This window comes from Cervus canadensis, chromosome 24, assembly GCF_019320065.1.
Source record: "Cervus canadensis isolate Bull #8, Minnesota chromosome 24, ASM1932006v1, whole genome shotgun sequence".
Lineage (NCBI taxonomy): Eukaryota > Metazoa > Chordata > Mammalia > Artiodactyla > Cervidae > Cervus > Cervus canadensis.
The window spans coordinates 42,672,205-42,686,010 of record NC_057409.1 but is presented as its reverse complement, the minus strand read 5'-3'; the positions used below and the strand labels follow the sequence as shown (position 1 = coordinate 42,686,010).

Genomic DNA, 13,806 nt, shown 5'->3' with positions numbered 1-13,806 from the left:
CAATTCGAAAATATATGAACTAAGGACTTTTAGAAAGATTGTTACATTCTTTGTCTAGTAATTCTACTCTAAAACTGTATCCTGAGATAATAATCTAAAATATCAAGCAATCTTTGTACACATAGATGTTCATTGTAGTTTTCTTTTTTCCTCCATGTCGGAATAGAACAAGATGACTTTTTTGGCTTTTTCACTGAAATGAGCTGGTGGCTGTTAAAGCCCTTGGAGCCAGCATGCTGGGTAGCTGATTGTTTTAGATGTCAGGACTCTGTTTTTACCACTGTTTTACTCTGTTTTTCACCCTCAGTGTTTTTCTCCTTGGTGAGATTTCCAAGGAGAAATAACATGTCTGTTATAATTTGTTCACCATTAAATATCCAGTGCCTGTTCCATAGTAGGACTTTACATAAATACCTATTAAAATAAATGAAGAGTTGTAGCACCTACAGCTAAGACTTGATTCTGTCAACCAGTAGTTAGTGATCTAGAACATTTCTCTCTAGCTACTTGTTTAATTTCACTCTCTCAGGCTAAAAGCAGATTTCCCTGAGGTCGTGCATGTTAAAAGATTGGGAAAGGAAGCCCTTCCCTCATAGGGGTTTAAACAGAATTGCCTGCAAAATGAATCTGGCCAGCAAATTTGTTTTATTTGGCCTATTTATGTTGTTTAGTTCCCAGCATTTAATTATCAGGAGATTTCACATAAATGCCAGAACTTCCCAGCATATCTTTAAAGCAGGACCAAGTAGCTGTTCATTTCTTTAGATGCTGCATGTGGTCACCATTGTGTCTGGGTTTCTCTTCCCTCAATGGTCTTAGCTCATCTGATGGTTCTCTTCACTGGCTGCACGTGAAGTCACCTAGAGGAGCTTTCTGAAAATTCCCCTGCATGCTTTGTGTGGGGCATCACTCAGTAATTAAGCAGGGAACTAGGGCATTGGTGTTTCTGTCATTTCTCAGGGGATCATAATATAGTACTCTTTATAATGTGAGGGCAGGGGGATCATATCTATGTGTGGGGGGGTTGACAGTGGTATGTAAATTATTATATTCACTAAAAGTGTCTTTATACTTTTAAATAAACATATAAACTTATAGTTATGTAATACTGTGACACTAGTTAAAAGCAGAGCACTGAATATTCAACTTTTTATGTAAACAGTGTTTTTAAAAACACGTTGCAAAAAAGTCTAGAATATTAGCATTGGTGTTTCCTGGAAACTGAGATTTTATGACCTTTTGTCTCACATTTGTTGCCTTCTATTGGGTTTACGCTGCTTTAGTCAGATTCAAAGAGTAAAATGAAGGGGTTTGGGGAAAACCTGAGGAGGGTAGAGATGCTTCACAAGTGGAAGCTTAAGTTAAAAATAGAAAAGTTAAAATTTTGAACCATCTTAGAGGTTATTTCCTCAAATGCTATTTGCTTCTTTAAGTCTTCTTTTATGGAAAGACTGCCTGAGATCCCTTATTGTTGCCTTGGCCTGCGAAGACCTGTGCATACAGCTCAGATGAGTTTTTGGCACACTTAATTTTTGAAGTCATGTTGGTTTCTAATACTTCCTTTTTTTTCTCTTGCTTTTCTTTATTTTGAACCTAATATGATCCAAGATTGGGATATAGGTTAAGGGAAAAGGAGGTGTTTTTTTTTTTTTTTTTAATCATTTGTCTTGCTATGATTTTAAGACTTATATCTTTCTCTAGTCTTGATGAAAGGAGGCACCTTTGTGATCTAATTTGCCTTTCTACAATGAAGTTTGAGGCCAGAGCTTAAGAGTAATATAGAGTATTACTCTGTGTGAGTTTGTGCCCTAAATGTGTATTTACCTTGGGGACTCTGCTTCCCAAGGTGGCTCAATGGTAAAGAATCTGCCTACCGATGCAGCAGATCCAAGAGTGTGAGATTTGATCCCTGGGTAGGGAAGATCCCCTGGAGAAGGAAATGGCAACCCACTCCAATATTCTTGCCTGGAGAATCCCATTGACGGAGGAGCCTGGTGGACTACGGTCCATGGGGTCGCAAAGAGTTGGACACAGCTTAGAGACTGAGCATGCATGCATGTGTCCTAAATGTGTATTTTCTTTGGGAACTTTACTTGGTCTCCTATGTGCTGTTCTTTATCTGTAAGAATGCTTGTAATTCCAAATAACAGAAATGTCAATACAAGATGACTTAGTTAAGAAGATGCATGTAGTTGAAAATTCCGTAGTTAAGATGAGTTCAAGGCACAATTCAGGCAAGGCTTCAGTTCCATTTGTTTGCTGTTCTTGTAGCATTGCTCTCCATCCTGTGCCAGCTTGTCTTAAGCTGGCTGCCCTTCCCATCACAGAATGTGTGCCAGCAGAAACTGAGGCTGCATGCTTCCTTGTTCATATTCAGAGAAAGAGAGTCCTTCTTCCTATAGTCCTTGTTGGTAGACATTTCTTCGTGGATCTCTTGTGAATACAGACAGTGGTTGCCTTTGTGATGAACTGTCTTTTTGGGGATGCATGTATAGTAAACAGCTGGAGAAGACAGAGATCATATCTCCCTCCAGACTAAAAGGCAGGTTTTGTTTTACTGTCCAGTGTGATAAAGATAGTATCTCCCTCCAAGGCAATGTTCAGCCACTTTTACTACCTGGGGTAAAATACTTGGATTTCCTTTGCTTGGGGCTCCTCTCTTATAATGCAACCATTGCATGTGCAGGCATCATCTCCTCCTATTCATTTCTCAGCATGGAATTAGTTTGGGAAACAGGGCAAATCCTGATATTCGGCTGCTGCTGCTGCATCACATCAATCGTGTCCAACTCTGTGTGACCCCATAGATGGCAGCCCACCAGGCTCCTCTGTCCCTGGGATTCTCCAGGCAAGAACACTGGAGTGGGTTGCCATTTCCTTCTCCAATGCATGAAAGTGAAAAGTGAAAGTGAAGTTGTTCAGTTGTGTCCGACTCTTCATGACCCCATGGACTGTAGCCTACCAGGCTCCTCTGTCCATGGGATTCTTCAGGCAAGAGTACTGGAGTGGGGTGCCATTGCCTTCTCTGCCTGATACTCTGGTTATTGCTAATGCTGTAGATCTTCGTTTCTGATCCAGGAGTCTTATTCTTCTGCCTGCATCTGTGAAACTATGGTAAACTAAGTTGTTAGCTTGAAGGTGAAATAGTATCCAAGCCCTTTCACAGCTCTTTATAGTTACTGTATAAAAGTTCTGACATTGCACTAATAAAGCTATACTTGGCCTGAATGAATCCATGTGACAAATACCATGACATGAGTTGACTGAGAGATGAGTTACCTGAACCAGTCACTTTGCAAAGGGTTGGATATTCTGTTTGGCTTATATCTTTTAGGACCTAAGTTGGAACTAGAGATGGAATCATCCCCCGCTTCTTGCAAATTATAAGAAGGAGTAGAGTGGATGTTGGGGTGATTAATTATCAACCTTTTAACTTTTCTGTATATTCCACGGGTTACTTTTATAATTTATTTTAAAAAACAATTTCAAGAAGAGCCAAAGAACTTTGCTATTACTAAATATCTGCTTTATTTTACTATTTTCCTCCAGGTTTGTGCAGTGGCATCTGCTAAGCTAAACACCCTTCTTCAGACCAAAGTGATTGAAAATCAGGATGAAGCATGTTACATTTTAGGGAAGCTGGAACATGTTCTCAGTCAGTCAATCAAGGAACAGACTGAAATATATTCATTTCTGATTCCCCTTGTCCGTACCCTAGTTCCTAAAATTTATGAGCTTCTCTTCATGAACTTGCATCTGCCTTCTTTACCTTTGACAAATGGTAGCGCTTCATTTTTTGAAGATTTTCAAGAATATTGCAGTTCAAATGAATGGCAAGTTTACATTGAAAAATATGTAAGTTTTATCTTTATTGAGTGAGGTTTTTTCCTTCTAAAGTATCATTTTTATGGAAGCATATAGTAAATTTTGTGTGTTTATATTTTTTATAAGATTGTACCTTACATGAAGAAATATGAAACCCATACATTTTATGATGGTCATGAGAGCATGGCACTTTATTGGAAGGATTGTTACGAAGCCTTAATGGTGAATATGCATAAGCGAGACCGGGAAGGGGGAGAAAGCAAGCTCAAGTTTCAGGTAAAAATTATTAGATGTTTTAATATTTAGTTTTTTATGTTGGTTTCAAGCAGTTAGTGTTCAAATGAGAGTAATAACAAGCCTGAACTTTGAAAACAAACAGTATTTCTTACTGTTTGTCAGAAAATTATTTCAGAATTAGAAGAAAAGTAGCAATTTAAAAGTTAAGTAGCAATTTAAAAATTAATATCAAAATGTTCTATGCACAGTGATTATGTAAAATGTCTATTAAACTGATAAGCAGGAGGCTGTGTATATACCAGTGCTTAGAGGGTAATTTATAACACAAAGTACTTATACTAAAAAAGAAGAAAGACCTCAAATTAATAAGTTCATTCCATCCTAAGAAACTTGAAAAAGTAAGCTAATCTACTGTTATTTTTTTTCCATCTGTGCTGCACCTCTTGTAGGATCTCAGTTGCCCCACCAGGGGCTGAATCCCCGCCATCACAGTGAAAGCACCGAGTCCTAACCACTGGACCGGCAAGGAATTCCCTACGTTAGTTTTTAAATAAGAAATTATTAAAAAGTGTAAAGTAATGAAAAATGAAATCAGAAAAGCAATAGAGAAAGTCAGTGAAACCAAAATCTGCTTCTTCAAAATACCAATAAAATTGATAGACTTGTAGCCAAATTGAGGTGGGACAAAGAGGGAAAAAATACTCCTACCAGAAATTAATCACCACTGACCTCACAGACATCAACATGCTAGTTAGATAATTGCAGCCAATCTGTGCACATAAATAAGATGCTTTAAATGTAATTGATCAGTTTCTTCACAAATACAAATTTCCAAAAATAATTCAATAATAAGTAGATAACGTGGATAGTCCTCTATCTCTTAAAGAGATTGAATTTATAGTTAAATAGCTTCCCTGTGGCTCATCTGGTAAAGAATCTGCCAGCAATGCAGGAGACCTGGATTTGATCCCTGGGTTGGGCAGATCCCCTGAAGGGAATGGCTATCCACTCCAGTACTCTGGCCTGGAGAATTCCATGGACTGTATAGTCCCTGGAGTCGTAAAGAGCTGGACACGATTGAGCGACTTTCACTTCACTTCACCTTTCAAAACAGAAAACTCTAGACCCACATGGTTTCACTGGCAAATTTCACCAAATATTTAATAGAGAAATTAGACTAGTTCTTCACAATATGTTTGGAAAATAGAAAAGTGGCATAACTTCCCACTTCATTATATAACGGCAATATTACCTTCATATTGAAACCATATAAAACAGTATAAGAAAACGGAGGACAGTATCCCTTTGGGAACGTAGATATAAACCAAATCTAGCAATGTATAATAAAATAACATCACAACCGGGATAGTTTATCTTGTAAATTCAAGGCTGATTCAACATTTGATAATCATTTGATAATCAGTCATATTAATCAACTTATCAAAAAAAGGTACATGATCATATCAGTAGATGCAGCATTTGGCAAAATTCATCATCCATTTATGATCAAAGTTTTTAGCAAACTAGGAATAGAAGGGAAGACCCAAATCTCTACAAAAATCCTCCAACTAGCTTCATATTTAATGGTGAAAAGCTGAGTGCTTTGCCCATTAGGGGTGGAATGTTCACTTTCATGCTTCTTTGTATTGTACTGTGAGATGTAGCAAATTCAGTGAGAATAGAAAAAGAAATAAAAGACATATTGGGAAAGAAGAAATAAAACTATTTACAGATCACATGATTATCTGTGATCAATATACAAAATTTAATCATAAGTCTATGCAGTAGCAATGAGCAATTGGAAACTGAAATTTAAAAAAAATACTATTTACAGTAAGACTAAAAAGAATGAGGTAGCTAGATATCAATCTAACAAAATATGTACAGAATATATATGCTAAAAACTGCAAAACAGATGAAACCAAGAAGATCAAATAAAAATAAAGCTTTATTTCAAAACTTAAGTGTAAAAAGATATTTGTAATCCACTACTACTAACATTTTGCTGTATTATCTTTCCTGTATTTTTATGTATATATTTAGTTTAAGTGAAATGATAGTTTCATTTGCTACTACTTTAACTTAAAATATGTCGTATTTTCCCATGCCATTTTATGGCTAATATTCCATGTTTTATATTAGAAAATTTAAACTTATTTCCTGGTTTTAGACCTAATTTACCAGTTTTTTCTTTATTATAGATAGTATTGACCATCTCTATAGTCATATTTTTGTGTTTATTCAGAATGACTTCCCTAGAATAAGTGGAATTGCTGGTATGTAGCAATCATGACAATAATTATTATTATATTTCCCTCATAGAAGTTCTACCAGTTACTATTCCAACCATTCTTTTCTCTGTAATTTCACCCTTAGCTTCTAGAAAAACCTAATTTATGTGCTCAATATCCTCATGTGCTCAAACTTTAAAGCTGTGAAATTGATGTTTAATTATCATGGAATTTTCATGACCTCTTCAGTTGTCATAGCAATGATCTGTTTTAAATGTTTGATAACACTGTATCCCAAATCACTGATACCCTATAAATCTAGCAGTAATTACAGTAATAATTATAATAATAACTAATTTATTGAAAGCTTGCTACTTTTCTAGCACTGTATTTAGCACATGACAATTATTGTCAACCTCAACTTACCAGTGATGATACTGAGCCTCAGAGAATTAAGTAGGTAAGATTTGTACTGAGGTCTAGCTCCAAAGCTTGTGTTCTCAACCATATAGTGCAGTATTAACTCTTTAAAAGATGTCTGGTAGGGACTTCCCTGATGGTCCAGTGGTTTAGGCTCTGTGCTTCCACTGCACAGGCTCAGGCTTGGTCCCACATGGGAACTAAAATCCCACAAGTTGTGTAGCATTACCAAAAAAATAAGTAAAAGATGTCTTTTAAATCCATGTCTTTAACCATTCGTTTTAATGAAATTCACTGTTGATTTGTTTGAAACAAGTTGAATTCTATTTTAGTTCCTAATAGTTCTTAATTAATCAATGTCAGTGTGAGGTCGGTAAACCAGGCTTCCATGCTCAGTCGGTCAGTTGTGTCCGACTCTTTGCAACCAACCCCATGGGCTGCCAGGCTCCTCTGTCCATAGAATTTTCCAGGCAAGAATACTGGAATGGGTTGCCATTTCTTCCTCCAGGAGATCTTCCCCACCCAGGGATCAAACCCATGTATTGGCAGACAGATTCTTTACTACTGCGCCACCTGGGAAGTCCTAAATCAGGCTTACCTCTTGTCTTTCTGAAAACTTTAGAATTTCAATTTCAGGGTTTAGAGTTTTATCTTGGTAGAACTTATTACCAGAATCTTATTTTATCCTGAAAACTGGAATAGGTCTGTGAATTCATTTGCTAGAGAGGATGCTATTCTGAGAGAAGCACTCCTCAATGATGGAATTTTTCACTGTGAGAGATTTACTCCTATAGGTTTCTTTTGTCTTCCGCACTGCCTTTCCAGCCATCAGTAGTAGTGTGGAATGTGGTCCTCTTCCTTTTACTTCATTTGACTTGAGTCAGATTCCAGATGCCTTATAGATCAAAAGATCCCCAAAGAAAATCATTTTACTTGATGGGATACAGTTAGTAATTCTAAGTCTTAAATAGTCCGATTTTGAGACACTTTACAGTTTTGAAGTTCTTCACATTTTTATTGTTGGTTTGTTATTTTCTTACATTAAAAAAAATAAGTATTATAGCTAGAGTCATATTAATGATTCTAATGGAATAAGAAAATCCTGTTGGTTGCCAGCTTTTTTCATTTTATGATTTTATTGAGTCGGATTTCTAAAATTATGACATTCAAATTTAAACATACCTCTCAATACATGATTCGGTGCTCTTCTTTATTGCTCTTTCTTTCAGGAGTTTTTTGTGGAGCCATTTAATCGAAAAGCACGCCAGGAGAACTTGAGGTATAATAACATGCTGAAACAACTCAGCAGTCAGCAGTTAGCCACTCTGAGACGCTGGAAGGCAGTCAAGCTTTATCTTACATGTGAAAGGGGACCTTGGGCTAAAAGGTAGGATTAGCTGTCGTTCATTAAATGCCCTCTGCTTTAGAACTCTGATCTAGAACTTCATGAACCTCTCCCCTGACCTCTCCAATCCATTTTTTACAAGAGTGCTTCTAACTAATTTGCTTGTCTTTTATGAATTATGGGTTTGGTGAGTGTAGAGCTTGGTGTTTATGTGTTTTTCACTGTGGAGTTGTTTCCTTTGCTCTTTGTAGAATTTGTCTTGAATCCATTTACTTCTGTCTTCCTGACACGACCTCTCTGAGCTAGGGTTAGTGATGCTGTGTGTTTGAATATTTTACTATTTCTTTACTTGATCAGTCACTTCTATTTTGCTGAATTATATTACACACACACATTTTTAACAGCCCTTTTTTATTCTAGTAAAATACACTTTATAGAAAATTTGCTCTTTTAACTGTTTTAAAGTGTATAATTCAGTGAGAGTAAGTACATTTCTAATGTTGTGTAATCAGCTTGAGATGAGCGCACTGTCCAACTTGAGAACCTTTTCATCACCTGAGAAAGAAACCCTGGAACTGGTAATAGTCACTGCCTATTAACTCTTGCCCTGATCCCTGGTAACTGCTTGTCTGCTTTCTGTCTCTATGGATTTACCTATTCTGGGTATTTCATATAAGTAAAATCAGACAGTAGGCGGCCTTTTGTGCCACTTCTTTCACTTAGCATAGTGTTTTCACTCTGTTGTAGCATGTGTTAGTACTTTCTTTCCTTTTTATGACTGAGTAATATTCCATTGTATGAAATGGGTGATGGCTATTTGGGTTGATTTCTTTGTGGCTGTTGTGAATAGTGGGCTTCCCAGTGGCTCAGTGGTAAAGAATCTGCCTGCCAGTGCAGGAGCCACTGCGGATACAGGTTCGATCCCTGGGTTGGGAAGATCCCCTGGAGGAGAAAATGGCAACCCACTGCAATATTCTTGCCAGGATAATCCCGTGGACCGAGAACCTGGTGGACTGTAGTCTATGGGGTTGCAAAGAGTTGGACACGACTGAGCACGTACACATTGTAAATAGTATTGATGTAAACATTTGTGACCAAGTATATGCTTCAATGCCCGTGTCTAGTTTTCTTGGTCATATACCTGCAGGCAGCATTGCTGTGGTAATTCTGTATTTAACTTGCTGAAGATCTGCATAACAGTTTTTCATCGCAGCTGCCCCATTCCTATCAGCAGTGCTTGAAGGTTCCAGTTTCTCTGCAACCTTACTATAATACTTGTTTAAAAAAAATTTTTTTTTTATTATGGTCATCTATTGGTTATACAGTGGTATTTTATGATTTTGTTGCATTTCCCTAATGACTAATGACATTGGTATCTTTTCATATACTTGTTCACCATCTGTCCAACATCTGTATATGTTCTTTAGAGAAATGTAAAAGGCCTTTCTTTTTTTTTCTTGTCCATTTTTAACTTGGATTGTTTGACTTTTTGTGGTTGAATTATAAGAGTTCCTTTTATTTTCTCAATAATAGGCCTTTATTGGATATATTGTCTATAAATACATAGGTTGTCTTTTCACTTTCCTGATAAGTGGCCTTTGGTGCAAAAAGACTTGAAGTTTAAGTCAAGTTTATCTGTTTCTTTTTTTGCTTATGTTATTGATATCATATTTAAGAAACCATTTTCAAATCCAAAGTAATGAAGATTTACTCCTATGTTTCCCCTGAGAGCTTTAACTCATATTTAGATCTTTGATCCATTTGCAATTATATTATCTTTATTTGTAGTAAAATTATTATTTTATTTTGAAAACTGTATTTGGAATAAACACATACATAGCTAGTTAAGAAATTCCTTGTAACAGTGAAAGAGTAAAATATATCAAGCTATAAGTCTGAAGATTTCTGTTCAAATCTTATTTCTGATGTCTGTAAACTCCATGGCATCTTGTGCAAGTAATTTAGCCTGTCTTAGATTCCTTAGATATAAACTGTTGATACGCATACTAACATTGGTTTGTTTCCTCAGGATTATTTGGGTCAAATGAGATACGAATGTGAATGCTTTTATAAAATGATGTCAAAGAAACGTAAAATACATGTTATTTTTTTACTCTGTTTCAATCAACTGATCTTTTGTAATTTTAAGCTAAAATAATTTTATTTGTTTACTTATGAATATTCATAGGAAACAAAATCCAATTCACTGGAAACTAGCTAATGTAGAAAATTATTCCCGCATGAGACTTAAATTGGTACCAAATTATAATTTCAAAACCCATGAAGAAGCTAGCGCTTTGAGAGATAATCTAGGTGAGTTCCAGTGGCTGTTTAATTATCTGTTGAAGATAATGAGAGTGGTGGTAGGGGTTGGTAATTGTTTTTATTAATTGTTTGAAAATTGTTTGTTCTTGAGAGAGGGTGATGTTTTATAATTGATATTTAAATGCCTGTCTATGTTGCCTTTGTCAAATCTTAGTCAAATCTAAAATGACTTCCTGTTTCAGTTGATTGCAGTTTTTCAAAGAAAAATATAAACTCATAAAATTACACAGCAGTTGGTGTGAAATGTGTTGTCTCTGTATCCATTATGGTATAGTAAAATACAGTACCTGAGCCTTTTGCCTCCTAAAACTGAGGCTAATCTTAAATATATTTCAAATTCTTAGCAACTCTTTAGGTCTTTCTTTTATGACCTATTCTCCTTATAGAACTCCAGACATTTTAGTATGTAGATGGGTCAGTGCCTTTTTCTAGAAAAAAAAAGTGTTTAAAAACACGTAGCCTAGCAGTATATCAAAACAGATTTTAAAGAGTGTCTATAATTCTTTAGGAAGCCCTTCCTTTATAACCATCTGACTTGACAAATCCTTTTATTTTTGAAGAAGGGTCTCTGAAATATCCCAAAGTATTAAGAGTCATGTGTATATTAAATTGTAGTTACTTTACCAAAGCTAGTTGTGCATCTTGTGTTTAATGACTAAGTTATAGATAAAATGAGTACCAATTTTTTAATCTTATTTTTAAAAAATTGCCATAATAAATTGGCCTGTACAGTAAGTGCCATAAAAATAAGAGAACTATCATGCCTGCCATTTCGAATCTTACGTTCTGAAATAAATGAGACTCAGTAATTTTCCTTAATGTAAAATAATGGCCTTTTCTCTGATACAAACACTAACTTTAAGAATCTCTTATATAGGAATGGTCACTTGCATGCAAGTTTGTCCTCCCTGTTTGTGTCCTGAGACTATTATGCTTTCCTACCTCTTGAAATTTTATGCTTGTCACTCAGAAAACATCTTTTGGTGAATGACTTCAATTTAGTAACACTTAAGAATAGTATTCTCTATTTTTCTTCTTTTCTGTCAGGAAATATCACTCCAGGAAATTCCTTGTCCCTTTCCTCTCCTTCTTCATCCCTCTTAACACATGTACACAGATATAATTTTATGTTTCTTCTTCTTGGTCACAGTTGTTTTAAGTTCAAGAAGACCAGTGTCCTTTCTCTTTTTCCATCTCTTTCTCCCTTTACCTAGTTTTCAAAATCCCAGGTATAATGGTGATAATAAAATTGTACAGAAGTAAGAAATCATACATTTCAAAGTGAAATTGGTAATAGTAGAAAACCAGTGGTATCAGTTTTTAAAACTTATAAAGTTCCCTGAAGCTTACTTCAGAATTAACTGCAGAGTGTTTTACCTACTCTGTATGTTTGTCTATAAGTATTTTCATCAATATCATTCTATTTATATCAGATTATCTAGACTTGTATGTGATCAAAGCAGATTTATAAAGGAAAATTGCAACTGTACATTATTAGGTTAATTCAGTTTATGTGTCAGAGCAAGAATACCATTTGAGAAATTGAGCGTTTTTGTTGTCTTTACAATGTTTTGTTATTTAGCATGAATTATTTTTATTTTCTAAATATGCAATGTCTATATTCATAGGTAAACATATGAACTTTTTCCAGTCCTATCTATAAATTATGCATATATTTTCATTACTACTTTTATGCCACTCAGATAATTGAGAGGTAAATGTACAGTAAGGATAGCTACTATTTATTTTATGTATAATGTGATGTATCTCCTTTTCACAGTTACAGAAACATAGGTTCAGAGGGGTCATGTGGTTAATAAGTGGAATTTGAATTTAGGTTTACCACTTCACAACCCATGTTCTTTCCATTGCACTAGCCAGCCTTCTTACATAATGCGTAGTTCATTACATTTGTGGCATATATGTGTATCAGAGTTATCTATTCCATGTATTCCAGAAAGGAACATTTCAGAATGGCCTAAGTATTATCTTTCAGTTAACAATAATTTTTCACATTCTTTCTTAATATTTCTATAGTACAAATACACAGTAAGGATAATGCTATTGAATTAATGTAGTAAGAATAACACTTACTTATTGGCATGCTTTAGAAGTAAATATGGTTAAAGAGATTACTTGGCCTATTTCTGAAACATAAATAATACCATCATTAAAAACAAATACCATTTTAAAAACATTTATTCCATTTGTTATATGTATAATAATTTTTAAAAAATCAGTTAAGCAGCATAGATAACTCTAAATCATGTATGACAGCTTTTCTGTAGTAAATCACTTTTTTATCTTAGAAAATTTCAAGCACCTTCTTATAATACACATTATTACATATAATTAACAGTCAGAAATTACAGAAGGACTCTGATATGATTTTTCTAGTTTGTGTTTAACAGATATATTATGTTTAAACAGGTATCCAACACTCACAGCCTTCCAGTGATTCATTGCTTCTGGAAGTGGTGAAACAAGTAAAAGTTAGTGATATGGAGGAGGATAAATTGGATCTTCCTGAAGAGGAAATAACAGCCAGAGTAAATATGTATGTATCAGTACTTGAGAGAATTTGAGATTACTTTATTCTGAGAAATGGGATTGTAAAATTGTGGAAAATAGTTGCTTGAAATTGTAATACTATACATTTCCAGGATCCAATAGTTAATACTATATCATCTGTTAGGAGTCTATCAGTGTCAACTGAAACTATTGAAGGCTTCTTAGAACTGGGTTAATTTGGAGCTGGACCTTGAGATTAGAAAATATTTTGAGCTGAATGATAATAAAAACATTACCAAATTTATAGGATGACAGTGAGGTTTTAGATGGTAAGTATAGCACAAAATATAAGCTCTTAAGCAAAAGGAAGAAATTATAAAGATAAAAGCAGAAATCCATGAAAGAGAAAATCAAACAAGAAAAAGAAAAAGTAAAAAAAAGCTGGTCATTAAAAATCAGATAAGTGAACAATAAACCTCTAGTTAGACTATTTAGGAGGGAAAGACAGCATAAATTACCAGTATCAGGAATGAAAGAGGAGAAAACATTATAGATATTAAAATGATTAAAAAGAAATACATTAAAATAATTAAAAGAAAATGACAACTTTATGCCAATAAATTTGACAATTTAAATGAAATGGACAAATATAACTTATCAGACCTCTAGCTGGAAAAAATATATACCCTGAATAGCCTTAGATATATTTAAAATTTTTGAATTTGTAGTTTAAAAACTTCCCCTGTGCTTTTGTTGCTCAGTTGTATCCAACTCTTTGTGACCCCGTGGACTGTAGCCCACCAGGCTCCTCTGTCCGTGGGTATTCCGAAGGCAAGAATACTGGAGTGGGTTGCCATGCCCACATCCAGGAGATCTTCCCAATCCAGGCATCAAACCAGGTTTCCCGCATTG

General features: G+C 35.0%; 1 protein-coding gene across 2 annotated transcripts in view; it reads left to right on the top strand.

The window, feature by feature from the left end:
• The window catches only part of NBEAL1 (neurobeachin like 1), a 78,163-nt gene that overhangs the window by 17,342 nt on the left and 47,015 nt on the right, over positions 1-13,806 (top strand). For both annotated transcript variants that reach the window (XM_043444554.1, XM_043444553.1), the window contains exons 13-17: positions 3,550-3,855; positions 3,952-4,101; positions 7,943-8,100; positions 10,247-10,371; positions 12,814-12,940. In XM_043444554.1, the coding sequence (XP_043300489.1) occupies positions 3,550-3,855; positions 3,952-4,101; positions 7,943-8,100; positions 10,247-10,371; positions 12,814-12,940 (866 nt within the window). The remainder of the gene's footprint in view (positions 1-3,549; positions 3,856-3,951; positions 4,102-7,942; positions 8,101-10,246; positions 10,372-12,813; positions 12,941-13,806) is intronic.